The following is a 15,026-nucleotide window of genomic DNA, read 5'->3' as shown; positions in this document are numbered from 1 at the left end:
AATAATAATAATAATAATAATAATAATAATAATAATAATAATAATAATAATCCTTTCTACTATAGGCACAAAACCTGAAATCTTGAGGTGGGGGCTAGTCAATTACATCGACCCCAGTACTCAACTGGTACTTATTTTATCAACCCCGGAAGGATGGAAGGCAGAGTTAGCTTCAGTGAAATTTGAACTAAGAACATAAAGCCAGAAAAAAATGCTGCAAAGCATTTTGTCTGGCACGGTAACGATTCTGCCACCTTGCCACCTTATGTAATAATAATGATGATGATGATGATGATGGTGATGATGATGATAATAATAACAATAATAATAATAATAATAATAATAATAATAATAATTATTATTATTATTTAAAGTTTAAGTGTTTAGCCACAGAATAAAGAGAAATAATCTGAATAAAAACATAAAACAGAGAAAGTGAAAGAAATGAGAGAGAATCAAAGAATAAAAACATATGTTGCATTTTAAAAGTTGTGTTCTGAAGAGCTGAGCATATATTCAATTCCTTAACCTTCATATTCTACCATTTTTTGGGGAGCTTGTTTAAAGTCTCTTTAAGCATTTGTTTCATTGTTCTCCAGTTCATGCAGCTGAGTACAGCTCTCTGTGGACTGGTCTAGTTGGGTTTTGATACTTGACTCCACCTCTACATTACTGGCCTCATTTTTTGATTCCACTTTGGCACTTTCCCCTTTCGTTTCCAAAAACTTCGCAATGAAATCATAACCAGCTTCTGAGGACAACTCGGCAGCTGTCTGATCTTCCTGTAATGAGAGGAGAAAATAAGAAGTTAATTTCATTTCCATAAAAAGCAATCATCATCGTCGTCGTCATTCAAAGTCTTGCTCAAGGGCACAATGTACTGCTATGTACTGAACTCACAACCTTACAATCGTGAGCCAAATACCCTAACCACTTAGCCACACATCTTCTCTCCATAATATGATAGTCAGCGTTGTCATCATCATCATCATCATCGTTTAATGTCCGCCTTCCAAGCTGGCATAGATTGGACGATCTGACAAGAGCTGACCTGGCAGAAGACTGCACCAGACTTCTGTGTCTGTTTTGGCAAGGTTTTTACAGCTAGATGCCCTTCCTAACACCAACCACCCAGCAGAGTGAACCGAGTGCTTTTTACATGGCATAAGCACAAATGAGGTCAGTTTTGGCATGGTTTTTATGGCTGGATGCCCTTCCAAATGCCAGCCACTTTACAGTGTGGACTGGATGCTTTTTATGTGGCACCAGCACATATATAAACAAGCACCCACATAGTGACAGCACAAGGGATGTGAGACATATATATTTAACTCTATTATAATGCTGAATACAAAATGCACTGAGAAACACAAATACCATTTATAACCAGAGGGAGGGGGAGGGGGGAAGAGAAAGAGGGATTGTAATTTATTCATTGAACCCAAATAACAGAAACACTTTCCCTCCCCTCATTTGCATAAAGAGAAATATACTCACAGAGAGGGGGGGAGAGAACAAGAGAAATATGAAAATATTTGATATCAAATACATCAACATTGAATCTGTGAGACCAAATAGATGGCATCAGACGAGGTCAGTTTTGGCATGGTTTTTACAGCTGGATGCCCTTCCAAATGCTTTTTATGTGGCTCCAGCAATAGGCCTGGTTATAATCATCTTCATTTATTTTTCAAAGTCATTAACAATTCTTAACTAACCAGAAAACTTGTCTACAAAGCAAAGTTACATAACACAGTACTGGCTACAGCAAGTTTTGAACACATAACTCTAGAGAGAATTAACCATGATGTTTTCTAAATGGTATTTGTGTTTCTCAGTGCATTTTGTATTCAGCATTATAATAGAGTTAAATATATATGTCCCACGTCCCTTGTGCTGTCACTATGTGGGTGCTTGTTTATATATGTGCTTATTTAAGTATATGTTTATTTGTGTGTCCTAATTACAGCATAAAAGCAAGTGCATATGCAAATGAAAAAGGTTACATAGAGTACTTAACACAGAAATTTGACTATGTATGTATGGTTAATAGCTGTACACCATCTTGTCACACACAGGAATGAAACAATTTGGCATAGTTGTTTCAATGCTGATGATTTGGCAAATCTGACTGGACATTCAGCCTGTTTTAGAGACGGTACATTTTTGGCACTAGAAGCAACCACACACACACACAGGCGCACGTGTGTGCATGCACACATATGCACACACATGCAGAAATGTACACCTACAAAGGATAAAAAAATGCCTTTTCCATTCCATCAATTTTCAACAATATCACGACTAACATTAAGTAATATTTTCATTTATTAAAAAAATAACAGATGAAGCTCTACAGCTGAAAAAAGAGTTTACATACTTAGTTTGAGAGTAGGGTAAATTGACTCAGAGAAATGGGACAATTTAGAGTCAAAATACATACATTTTCAACATTCTTTTTCATCAAATTGACCAATATTCAAGGCTTATTTTGTGTGAGTGACAAAATTTTGGGAGACTGAGTTGATGTTTTGCCTATGGCTAACACTGGTGTTTTACTTAGCCAAGATGAGCTCTGCACCTCCATCACTCTCAAAGTCAGAGGCAATATATGTTGAAGGGTGTGGATATCAGTATGACAAATCCTTTGATTTTGGAGGTCTCCATGGATTGTCATGTCAACTGAATGTCAAGTTGTTTTGGTCACCACAATGAAATAAACTTAAAACCCTAGCTCTTTCAAGAAAATATCTCAACTCTGGAGCCAGTGGGATTTCCAGGGACAATGGGAAGAGACTGGAGGGACTCAATCTTTTCCCTTGGGCTAGAGACAGATGCCTCATATGAAATGCCATTGTTAGTAACTCTTTCACTCCATTACAAATCCTTAATGTTGTGACAGAGGCAGGGGTTTCCTGTATTTATAGCTGAATGGAATATGACACTGAAATACCATAGTTTATTGGTAAATTACATTTTGCAATCCGTTACATTTGAGACATTTTGGGGAACTGAAATACTGACAAAGAAGTTTTTGATTTTGTTAGTGTCCTGTTTCTCTCAAGAATCAGATGATGTTCATGAGGGTGTTTGAATGTTCCAAAACCTCGACCTCACACTCACTCAGAGTAACAACATGTTTGGAGTTTTCCCAAAACATATTAAAGGGAAACACTGGTGTCCCCTTGTGAAGGAGTATGCAGACCTCTTCATTATATTTGTTTATTTACCATCATTTTAAAGTCTGCTTTTCCATGCTGGCATGTGTTGGATAAGTAGTCATGGTCTGGATCAGAACTCATGTGTGTGTGTGTGTGTGTGTGTGTAATACATGTGCATGTGTGCGCATAATGTATATATAAAAAAGGTTCTGTGTACACCTCTGTTTCATGACTATATAGTTCTCTGAGTGCCTATGTGTACGTACATGTGTATGTATTAGTATTCAGATCTTCCCTCTTTATATCATCACCATCGTCACTGCCACAATTCTCATGCTTACACCTTCATGCTTCCTCTGTCACAATCCTCTGTTATTTCCTTCTTGAGGTGAGTTACCTTCATAAGGCAGTGGTCAAACAAGTCAGTGACATATTCAAAAATTAAAATAAATAGGCACAGGCATGGCTGCATGTTAAGAAATCTGCTTAACAATAACATGGTTTTGGGTTCAGTCTCACTGTGCAGCACCTTGGGCATTTTCGATAGACAGAAAACACTTGTAAATGAGTATGCGTGTGTGAGCTTGGGTCTTCCCTGTGTCTTGACAGTTGCATACTGATTGTAAACGCAGTCATTTGTTTGAAATCTATTGTGGAAATATGTCTTACCATTGAGTTGTATGTTGTTTGGAGGACAACAGGAAATACTGTTTTGCATGAAAACAGATCAGGAGTGGCAGATTGGCAATAAGCAGAGACTCTGGCCATAGAAAACCTGTCTCAACAAGTTTCATCTAACCCATGCAAGCACAGAGAAGTGGACGTTAAAACAAAAATAATGACATCAACAGAACCCTGACACTTGATAGCAAGGAATCTTTTTTTATATATATAGTTTAAAGAATACGCACGCGTTACTTTATACCATGTTCTTTAGTTCTTTCGGGAAACAGAAAAGATTTCTGTCCAACTGAGTTATTTCCCTTATGCAGATAAAAAAAAAGCTGTGTGTGTGATGTGGTGGTGGGGGGGGATATGTGTGTGTGTGATGGATTCAGGTGTAGCTATAGGCACAGGTGTAACTAATATACACAGGCATGGTCATGTAGCTATGTAGTTACAAAGCTTGCTTCCCAGCTACAGGTTGCAAGTTCAATCTCACTGACTGGCACCTTGGGCAAGTGTCTGGTATAGCATTGAGCAAACCAAAGCTGTATCTATCTATCTATACATACATACATACATACATACATACATACATACATACATACATTTATATATATATATATATATATATATATATATATATATATATATATATATATATATATATATATATATATATGGTGTATGTGTGTATCCTTGTCTTGACATGGGTTGCAAACAATGTTTACATTTCCAGTCTTCTGTGAAAAACAAATCTTGTCAAGGGGAGATATTACCTTGCTTGGAAACAGGTAAGGGTTGGCAACAGGAAAGGCATCCAGCCAAATAAAATTTACTTCAATAAATTCCATTTGACTCATGCAGGCATGGAAAAGTGGACATTAAAACAAAGACAACGACAATGATGATGATGATGATAATCATACAAACACACACACACCAATGAATCTCAATGAATCTTTATTACAATGGAGCTCATTTTACATTTGATACTAAGCTTACAGTGCACAGTTTTAGCTAGTTTTGATTTGCTTATTTTATCATCTTCCTAGGTAGTCACTCAAGGAATTAAATAGATAAATGAATATCCATCCATCTATTGACCTATTTACCTACCTATTTACTTACCTAACTACAGAACTGAATATATAAGTCGTCAAAAGAACTTACCTTATTCCTTATAGTTATATCTACGCCATGTTCAACAAGCCGTTTCACAACCTTCAGGTGACCAAATAAAGCAGCAGCATGGAGGACAGTTTCACCATTCTGCAGAGAGAACAATAAGAAGGTAAGCTAAATAACAATAGTGCAAATTTGTATTAGTAGTAGTAGTAATAGTGTGGAGGCGCAATGGCCCAGTGGTTAGGGCAGCGGACTTGCGGTCGGAGGATTGCGGCTTCGATTCTCAGACTGGACGTTGTGAGTGTTTATTGAGTGAAAACACCTAAAAGCTCCACGAGGCTCCGGCAGGGGTGGTGGCGACCCCTGTTGTACTCTTTCGCCCCAATTTTCTCTCACCCTTCCTTCCTGTTTCTTGAATAACACTGCGATGGACTGGCGTCCCGTCTGGCTGGGAGGAACACATACGCCATAGAAACTGGGAAACTGGGCCCATGAGCCTGGCTAGGCTTTGAAAGGGCGACGAAGAAAGTAGTAGTAGTAGTAGTAGTAGTAGTAGTAGTAGTAGTAGTAGCAGCAGCAGCAGCAGCAGTAGCAGCAGCAGCAGTGTGACATTTGACAAAATACTTTGTGGTATATGGTTATGCTATTTTATGTTCTGACATCAAATCTCATCTGGGTCCTTTTTTGCCTTTCATCCTTCCAAGGCTGGCAAAAATAAGTACTGAGAGGGGAGTGAAGTAACTGACAATACTCTTGAACACAAAGTTTCGGCATGGCCACAGGAATAAAAGAATATATGGGCATGCTCAACATGAACAAGGGCTCTTCCTCTATTTCCTTACTTTACATCAGTGGTTCTTAACCTGGGTGGTAGCACCCTCTTGAAGAGTGTCGTAAGCTCATAAGGGGCAGCAAATATCAGAGGCACTACAGGGGACATTGGGTGTTTAGAGGATTCATGATTTTTGTAAGAAATAGCATATTTAAATCAAGTAAAATATTCATATTTGAAATACAATTTCAAAAAAAAATTTTTTATTAGAATTAGAATATGAGTAGAACATTGTTTTCAGTAGTAGTAGTAGTAGTAGTAGTAGTAGTAGTAGTAGTAGTAGTAGTAGCAGTAGCAGCAGCAGCAGCAGTAGTAGCAGTAGTAGTATGGGGGCATGCACTGTAAGTGTGTTGAAGCATGCACCATTTGTTGGTGATTCCCTACTACTCTTGGCATACGATGTCTCTGCACCATTCAGACAACAGCCCTTTAACCCATGGGTCTGTTTTGGGTAGTCATCGCTGCTGAGGGTTTTACAAAGTCAGAGTGCAAAGCCCACACCAACCTCTTTTGGTCACCCTTTGCAGCACACAGAGAAAACGGGTCTATTCTTTGGCGTGCTGGTCCCCACACAGCGCTAGAGCAACATGAAAGGAAGTGTTTTGCTCAAGAACACAACAGGCTTCCCAGTCCAGAAATTGAACCCATGATCTAGCAATCACGAGTCGCAACACCCTAACCACTATACCACATGATATCAATAATATAACAAAGTAAATATCTATGGTTTTGGAAGGCAGAGAAGCCAATGTTGTTAACATTACCTCCCGCATATTCAGTGGGAAAAGGATTCACAGCATGGTAGCTAAATAGCAAAATATATTGCTGCCTTTTGAAGTAATTTCCATAAAAATTTAACATAGCAGGTACTAATCCACATAAATACCCTAAAAAGCAGCAGCTACTATATGAAATAGTATAAGAAAATATAAATAATAAATCATTGTGCAAAATTAGCTTCTATTAACATAAACTAGTAAGTTTTTTTTTTCCTTTTGGTTTTGGTTTTTGCAAAACAGCAAGCGGGGAAGATATTTGTAAAAATGCATTCAGTAAGAGTGGGTGCTGAACTGTAAAGTTGCCAAAATAAACAAGCACCAGCTGTATACTAGGATCAAGTTAACTAACCATATCCTCCTTTTTATAAATGCATCTGGTGAATGAAGACAGAAATATTTATCCCCAGCTCATTTTTTAACCAAAGCATCCAGATTATTAAAATAGCAAAGAGAAACAAAGAGGGTTAGAAGATTAATGTTGAAAGAAACAGTGACCAGATAGGAAATAGAAACTTACAGGTAAAAGTTCAAGGTTACAGTTATACTTCAATAGTTCTTCAATAACATCAAGATGACCTTTATGGCATGCCTTAAACAACGGGGTTGCTCCATCCTGAAAATATAAGGAACTTCAGTTATAATGTGAAATCATGAAGCATAAATCCTTCAGCATGTAGATTACTCTGTGAAATGTAATCCTTATTTACTCTCATTGCTTTGAATTAATCATGCCTTATCTTATAGCTTTGAGAGTTAGATGATTGGTTGTTTATTTTTAAGATAGGTGTGAGAGGCTGGATCTGACCAGTTTGAACATAAAACATGTAGGATATTTGGATTGAATATTGCTGGTTTAAATGCTAAATGGTAATGGTGACAAACTACTGACAATAATGATCCTCCTGCTGTGCTAGTTGATGTTTAGCCCCAGGTGAGCCCCGGCAGAGCAAATCAAAGATATCCCAGCCGTCACCATCCTCTATCATTTTTTTTTTTTTTTTTTACAGACATACTCTGTTTGGAAGTACATCAACTAATGTTTCGTCCTTCCTTTTTACTAAAGCAGTAGGATGCAATTTGAAAAAAGTTTGGCTGCTTGAACAACAACATAGGAGCTGCATCAGTGATAAGACATGATGTCAACAGATGTTGTGACATTAAGACTGACACCATGCTTAGTTACAAGGTGCATAGCGATAATATTTATATCTGTTGATGATTATGTAGTGTTAGGGTCCTTTCCTATCATAACAAATGCGGATAACTTTGATTATGTTCACAGCATTTTCCACAAGATTATATTATAAAGTTCCAGAAGGTTGTTCAAATATTTCACAGTCCTGTGTACTGAAGTGAGTATTTGTAAGATTAGTAACTAAAATTGGTAGTTTTCTTTATCAAGCATCATTATTGTGCTATAAAAGTGAGAGAGAGAGAAATAGAGAGAGGGAGAGAAAGAGGGAGAGAGCATGTTTGTGAATGTCAAAATACATGTAGTAATAATCATGTATTATATTTATTATCAAAGAGATAATAAAAACTGTTGATACTTAATATTGTTAATTAATGACTGTGTATAATATGCATTTGCCATTAATCTGTTATTATATATCTGTTTCTTTATAAACATAAATCTGTCCTCAGATATCTTACACACCCTGTATATTAATGTGGTTGTGTGGTTTAGAAGTTCACTTCATAAAACTGTGGTTCTAGTTGCAATTTCCCTAAGCAGCATTTTAAAGAAGTGTTTTCTTCCACAGCCCTGAGTTGATAGATAAGTAATTAATGAATGAAATCTAATAGAAAGTATACATAAAATTACCTTTACCATAACAAATACAAGTCATTATTAAGACATTGATCAACAGTGTTCAAAATGAAATCTTATGGTGTCTCATTACCTCTCGGGTGGAATCAATCTCGGCTCCATTTTCAAGCAGTTCTCGGGCAATCATTGCATGTCCCATCTGAGATGCAATCCATAATGGACTGGCTTGGTCCTAAGAAAAAAAAAAAAAGAAGATAGCTATTATTTACACACTCAAAAAGAAGCTTAACATGATGAGACAAAACTATTCAACTATTTCATCAACACACACAATACACACATTGTTTTTAGTTAAGGTTTGTAACATTTTCTGATGCCACATGAAGAATCAAAGTTTTAACTTGAAACTTGAGAAATACTTATAACTCAGAGTATATATGATAAACTCTCTAAATATTTCATGTATTCCCTGATTGACTTCTAAGATGTTGTGTTATCTTCAATTACTAACATATTGTTGTTGTTTGTTCCTTCTCGAACCATGCCTGGCTCATAAGGGCTGGTTTCCCAGTTTCAATGGCGTATAGGTTCCCCACCTGGACAGGACGCTGGTCTGTCACAGGTGAGCTGCTAGAGACAGGAGGAAAGAGTGAGAGAAAGTTGTGGCGAAAGAGTCAGCAGAAGTTCGCCATTACCTTCTGCCGGAGATGTGTGGAGCTTAGGTGTTTCACTCATAAACACACACAACGCCCGGTCTGAGATTCGAACCCATGATCCCTCAATCATGTGTCTGCTGTTCTAGCCACTAGGCCATGTGCCTCCACAATTACTAACATGCTTGACTATAATCAGAAGAAAGCTATTCAGATGATAAGCTCACTGAAGTTTCACAGGAAACTTTTAGTTCTGTCATACTGCATCCTGGGTTCAAAACCTGACTCACAATGGATGTATGAATCCTGCTGCAGCTGAATCAAGTTATTTGATCCACTATCAACAGCTGAAGTCCTGAGTCAACATATGAGACTGACTGTCAATGTAAAAAGTTTATATTTTGTTTTTGCTTATTCACTCACTTCTGATCTCCCCCCCTCTCTCTCTCTTTCTCTCTCTCTCTCTCTCTCTCTCTCTATCTATCTATCTGTTATATGCAGGCATGCTTGTGCAGTTAATGCATTTACTTTTCAGCCATGTAGTTTTGAGTTCTAACCCATGTATGGTACCATGGGTGTCATCCCAGGTACTCATCCCAGGCTGATCAGTGCTTTGTGAGATAAATTTGGTCTGTGGAAACTCTGTGTGAGTGTGTGTGTGTGAGAGAGAGAGAGAGAGAGAGAGTATGTTTTTTGCTGATGTATTTCATAGAAAGATGTAAACATCAGTGAGGAAACTGATGGATTGGCACTTTCGAACTAAAACAGCCCATAGTATTTGCCTTATTTTAACAGATTTTCTTCAGCAGGGTGAGCAGCAGAAGTGTTAATGTCACCCCACCCCCTACTGAAGAGGAGAAGAGGATTGGCATGCAACAGCCCCGTGCTGGTGCCACATAGAAAGCACCCATGCCAGCCCCACATAATAGCACCTGTGCTAGTGCCATGTAAAAGCACCCAGTACACTGTGTAAAGTGGTTGGCATTAGGAAAGGCAACCGGCCACAGAAACCAAGCCAAAACAGACAATTGGAGCCTGGGCAGTTCTCCGGCTGGCCACCTCCTGTCAAACCATCCAACCCATGCCAGCATGGAAAACGGGCATTAAAGGATGTTGATGATGGTCCCCAGGTCACGCTCGTTATGGTAGTGAACCTGTGGTTGACTTGTTGAAAACCTATAACCATTGAGGGTTATAGGTTATCACAAAACATGATATAAAATAAACAAATAAATCAATATAAATACCTTTCGTTTTATATTTACATCGGCCCCTTTCGATAACAAATATTTCAACATTTTTACATGACCATTTTGAGCAGCTATAAATAAAGAGGTGGCGCCATCAACCATCTGTGCATGTATGTCAGCTCCTCTCAATAATAATTCTTCAACAACATCTAAGTGGTTACATTGGCAAGCAACAAACAGAGGAGTACCACCATCCTGAAATTGGAATTTAAAAAAGAAAAAGAAACAAAAATGTAGAGTAGGTCAAGCCACAAAAATATCCTATGCAATGGGAGAAAGGACACTCCACATGGCAAATATCCAATAAAATAAACAACCACCCAAATTTCAGGCTTTGTACCTATGGTAGAAAGGATTATTATAATTATTACTATCACTCTCTGAGTGGTTGGCGTGAGGAAGGGCATCCAGCTGTAGAAACTCTGCCAAATTAGATTGGAGCCTGGTGTTGCCATCCGGTTTCACCAGTCCTCAGTCAAATCGTCCAACCCATGTTAGCATGGAAAGCGGACGTTAAACGACGATGATGATGATGATGATGATTATTATCATCATTATTATTATTATGAACGCAGCAGAAATGTTACCATGCTGGGTAAAATGCATAACAATATTTTGTCCTCCTTTACATTGTGAGTTCAAATTCCATCGAAACTGACTCTGCCTTTCATCTTTTCGGGGTCGATAAAATAAGTACTAGTTAAGCACTGGGGTTGATGTAATTGACTTATCCCATACCCTAAAATTGCAGGCCAAAATTTGAAATCATTCTTCTTCTTATTATTATTATTATTAATATTTTTATTGTTATTGTTATTATTATTATTATTAAGAAGAAGGCAGCGAGCTGGCAGAAACGTTAGCACACCGAGTGAAATGCTTAGCGGTATTTCGTCTGCCATTACATTCTGAGTTCAACTTTGCCTTTCATCCTTTTGGGGTCGATAAAATAAGCACCAGTGAAACACTGGGGTCAGTGTGACCGACTTGTCCCCTCCCACCAAATTTGAGGCCTTGTGCGTCCAGTAGAAAGGATCACCACCACCACCACTACCACCACCACCACCACCACCACCACCACCACCACCACCACCACCACCATCATCATCATCATCATCATCATCATCATCATCATCATCATCATCATCATCATCATTAAGGGCAGTGGGCTGGCAGAATTGTTAGCAAGCCAGGCAAAATGCTTTGCAGTATTTCATCTGTCACCACATTCTAAGTTCAAATTCCTCCGAGGTCGACTTTGCCTTTCATCCTTTCAGGGTCAATAAATTAAGTACCAGTTGAGCACTGGGGTTGATGCAATCAACTATCCCCTTTCCCCAAATTTCAGGCAATGTGCCTATAGTAAAAAGGATTATTATAATTATAATTATAATTATCATTATCATTATTATTATTATTATTATTATTATTAAGAAGAAGAGTGGTGGGCTGGCAGAATCATTAGCACATCGGGTGAAAGGTTCCACGGTATTTCATCTGTTGCTACATTCTGAGTTCAAATTCTGCTGAGGTCAACTTTGCCTTTCATCCTTCTGGGGTTGATAAATTAAGTACCATTCAAGTACTGGGGTTAATGTAATCGACTATCAAATTTCAGGCCTTGTGCCTATAGTAGAAAGTATTACTATAATTACTACTACTACTACTACTACTACTACTACTACTACTACTATTATAAGCATAAGGCCTGAAATTTGTGGGAGAGGGATAATCAATTACATCAACTGGGGTTGATGTAATCAACTGGTACATATTTTACCAACCCTCAGAGGGATGAAGGGCAAAGTTAACCTTGTCCAAAGTGCCGTAGAGTGGGACTGAACCTAAAACCCCACAGTTAGGAAGCAAACTTCTGAATCATACAACCATACCTACATCTATGTGAATAAAATATTATTATTCTTGGTTGAAGAGATTTGATCATTATAATAAATTATTTCAGGTTGACAATTTCAGTTCAAAATATTGATTTCCTATTCATTTAGTATTCCTAAACAAACTGTTTTCTCTTCTCTTCTTTCTTTACCTGCTTTTCTGCCCACACATGTAGGAAAGAACTTCAGTGCCTTACTAAAAAGCAGTTCTCATTCATTGCTTCTTCGGATAGCAGTCCCAACATGCTGCTCAGTTTAACATAACCACCAGGAATCAAGATTTTGAGTGCTTTTAACAGAATTTACATTGTTTCAAGCATTTGGGTCAGACACCTGGTCTCCACCTCTGTTTGTTTTGTGGATATTGATCTGCAGATGTTCGGGTTAGGCTTCAGCGGCATCATTCTCACCAGTCTGAAAGTGTGATGGGCAAAGATCTAAGGTTCATTCCTCCTGCCTAAGCCATAAAACAAAACTTAGAATTGAAACAAACAGCATAGAAATTAAATTCAGGTCGTACCATCTAGAACTTTCCACCATACATTACCACATGACACAACACCAGACTACTCTGCCATGGCTATCCATATAAATATGATCTATAAAACAAAGAATACTTACAAAACTAGCCAAATCTACTGGTGCACCACTTTCCAGTAAGACTTTCACAATATCCAAGAAACCACCTTGAGCAGCAAAAAACAAAGCACAGGTGCCAGTCTGAAAATAAATGAAAATAAAAGGATCAGAAAAGAGCATTATTTATTTTAAGCAATTTACCATTTTTGCATGGTGAGAATGGTTTTACTGGAGCAATTGTTGTGATTCAACTCCAAGTCAGCCTTGATCCAGCAAGTTTATGATGAAAGATGTTCTGGCTGTGATGTTTTTTTTTAGTCATAGTTTATCTTGGGCTAGACCATCAAACATGTCTTTATATTTTGGAGTCTTTCATGGATATATTTCTTATGAAATACAGTTTTTTTACCATCTCCAATCCATGGGCTGTGGCCATGCTGGAGCACCACCATTACTTTTGCTATGGTTGATCTTGGATGATATCCTTATTTGTATTTCTTGCCACAGTGGAGTTTGTCTGGGATCACAGGTAACAGAACAGCTTGGTGTTTCATGAATACATTTCAGAAAGCACTTTCTTGAATACACTGTAGACGTGCTTTAATTAATTTTTTAAATAAGCAAAACTTATTTTAAGTTATTACTTGGAACATAACATCACAAAAGGTTCTTATATAAAATCATGATGGAGGGGAGAAATTTGAATATTAATGCTTTAATGCAAAGGGCCTTGTTTAAAAATCAGAGACATTTTCAAGAGGATTAGAAGGGAGTGATTTGAGGAATATTCGGCTGATATTTGCAGCAGGCTGGGGCGACATAGTAGCTCCATCGATGGTTTGATTGTAGAAGTTCACATTACAATTGGTTGTTCTTCCTGCTACTGAGTATAATGAAGCAAGCAGAGTTATGCGCTTTTTTTATTCAAGGGCAGTTGTAGGGTTTAAAGCAGTCATGCGTAACCTGCAGCATGCAGGACTTTTTGAATGGTGCACTTATTGGCCCTTGCCAAAGTTTAAAGTCTTAACTTATTAAGTCAACAGTTCAACAATTTAACTTCATTAGGATTTTTCTAGTCACAGGCACAAACATGAGTGTGTCTGTGTGCATGTATGCATGGATAACAGTCTATGTGTGTGTATGTGTGTGTGTGTGTGTGTGTGTGTGTGTGTGTGTGTGTGTGTGTGTGTGTGTGTGTGTGAGTGAGAGAGAGGGGGGGGGGTCACACGAAATGTCTGAACTTGCTATTTATAGACATACATTACAGTTATGAAGAAATTATAGAATTTAGTACTTTTCTTGTCAAACTTAACATCTACCATTCCCTAAGTAGCTGCTGATGTCATCACATTCAATTCCTTCTCCCTTGCCTAGCAACTAAGTTTGTTCTAAGTACAAAGCAACTCAACTTACAACTCTAACAGATATTGAAGTTTTTTATTTCAGAGTATGAATTCTAAGATAGTTTGAAGGCCAGGAACAGGAATAGTTGATTCAATTGACCCCTTCATTAGTAATTACTTTATCATCCTTATGAATAAATATTATTACAAACCTTATTCATTCATTACAAGTCACATTGATATCTGATGATAGGTATTTACGCATAAAATGCACAGATGATGTGAGTTACATATAAATTATATAAATATTCGATAATGACATTTGCTTTACTTAGTATTCAACAAATCTGAATTATATTAAATATCTGCTTACATTTTCAAAATATTAGTCCTTCTCATACTTAGACATTAAACCTATACCTCTCTACATTATTTCATCAAAGCCAAAAACACTTCACAGTTTGTGAAGTTTTTTCAGCTTTAATTAAAGAGTATTTTAGTCTACCTTTGGAATTCAAGTACTATTTTTCCACCTTGTTTAGCACCCATGTGCTTACTTATATGTGTGCTGTGTGCACATGCATGTGTATGTGCATATGTGTGTGTGTAACCCAATAATTCTGCATATGTCTACATACATCAATAATTCATGTTTGTTTTTTTTCCATTCATGCTCCGTTGGATGTGTAATGTCAATGTGAATACCCGTCAGAGTGTAAGTATCTTGAGAGAAAAGCTGAACATTAGAAGCATCAGTTGTGGTGTGCAAGAGAGACGATTGCGCTGGTATGGACATGTGGTGAGAATGGATGAGGATAGCTGCGTGAAAAAGTGCCACACCCTAACAGTTGAGGGAACCCGTGGAAGAGGTAGGCCCAGGAAGACCTGGGCTGAGGTGGTGAGGCAAGACCTTCGTACATTGGGCCTCACCGAGGCGATGACTACTGACCGAGACCTTTGGAAATGTGCTGT

The 15,026-nt window shown here is 37.8% G+C and overlaps 1 protein-coding gene across 1 annotated transcript in view; it reads right to left on the bottom strand.

The window, feature by feature from the left end:
• Window positions 1-455: 455 nt before the first annotated feature.
• Window positions 456-15,026, bottom strand: part of LOC106876194 (ankyrin repeat domain-containing protein 29) — a 138,027-nt gene continuing 123,456 nt past the window's right edge. Inside the window, exons 4-9 of the mRNA XM_014924635.2 lie at window positions 12,754-12,852; window positions 10,235-10,432; window positions 8,468-8,566; window positions 7,081-7,176; window positions 4,998-5,096; window positions 456-782 (exon numbers count right to left, since the gene is read on the bottom strand). Of these exons, the coding sequence (XP_014780121.1) occupies window positions 573-782; window positions 4,998-5,096; window positions 7,081-7,176; window positions 8,468-8,566; window positions 10,235-10,432; window positions 12,754-12,852 (801 nt within the window). The 3' untranslated portion in view covers window positions 456-572. The remainder of the gene's footprint in view (window positions 783-4,997; window positions 5,097-7,080; window positions 7,177-8,467; window positions 8,567-10,234; window positions 10,433-12,753; window positions 12,853-15,026) is intronic.

Source organism: Octopus bimaculoides, chromosome 9, assembly GCF_001194135.2.
Source record: "Octopus bimaculoides isolate UCB-OBI-ISO-001 chromosome 9, ASM119413v2, whole genome shotgun sequence".
NCBI lineage: Eukaryota > Metazoa > Mollusca > Cephalopoda > Octopoda > Octopodidae > Octopus > Octopus bimaculoides.
Note: the sequence above shows the minus strand (reverse complement) of the source record. Positions and strands in the feature narration are given on the sequence as shown.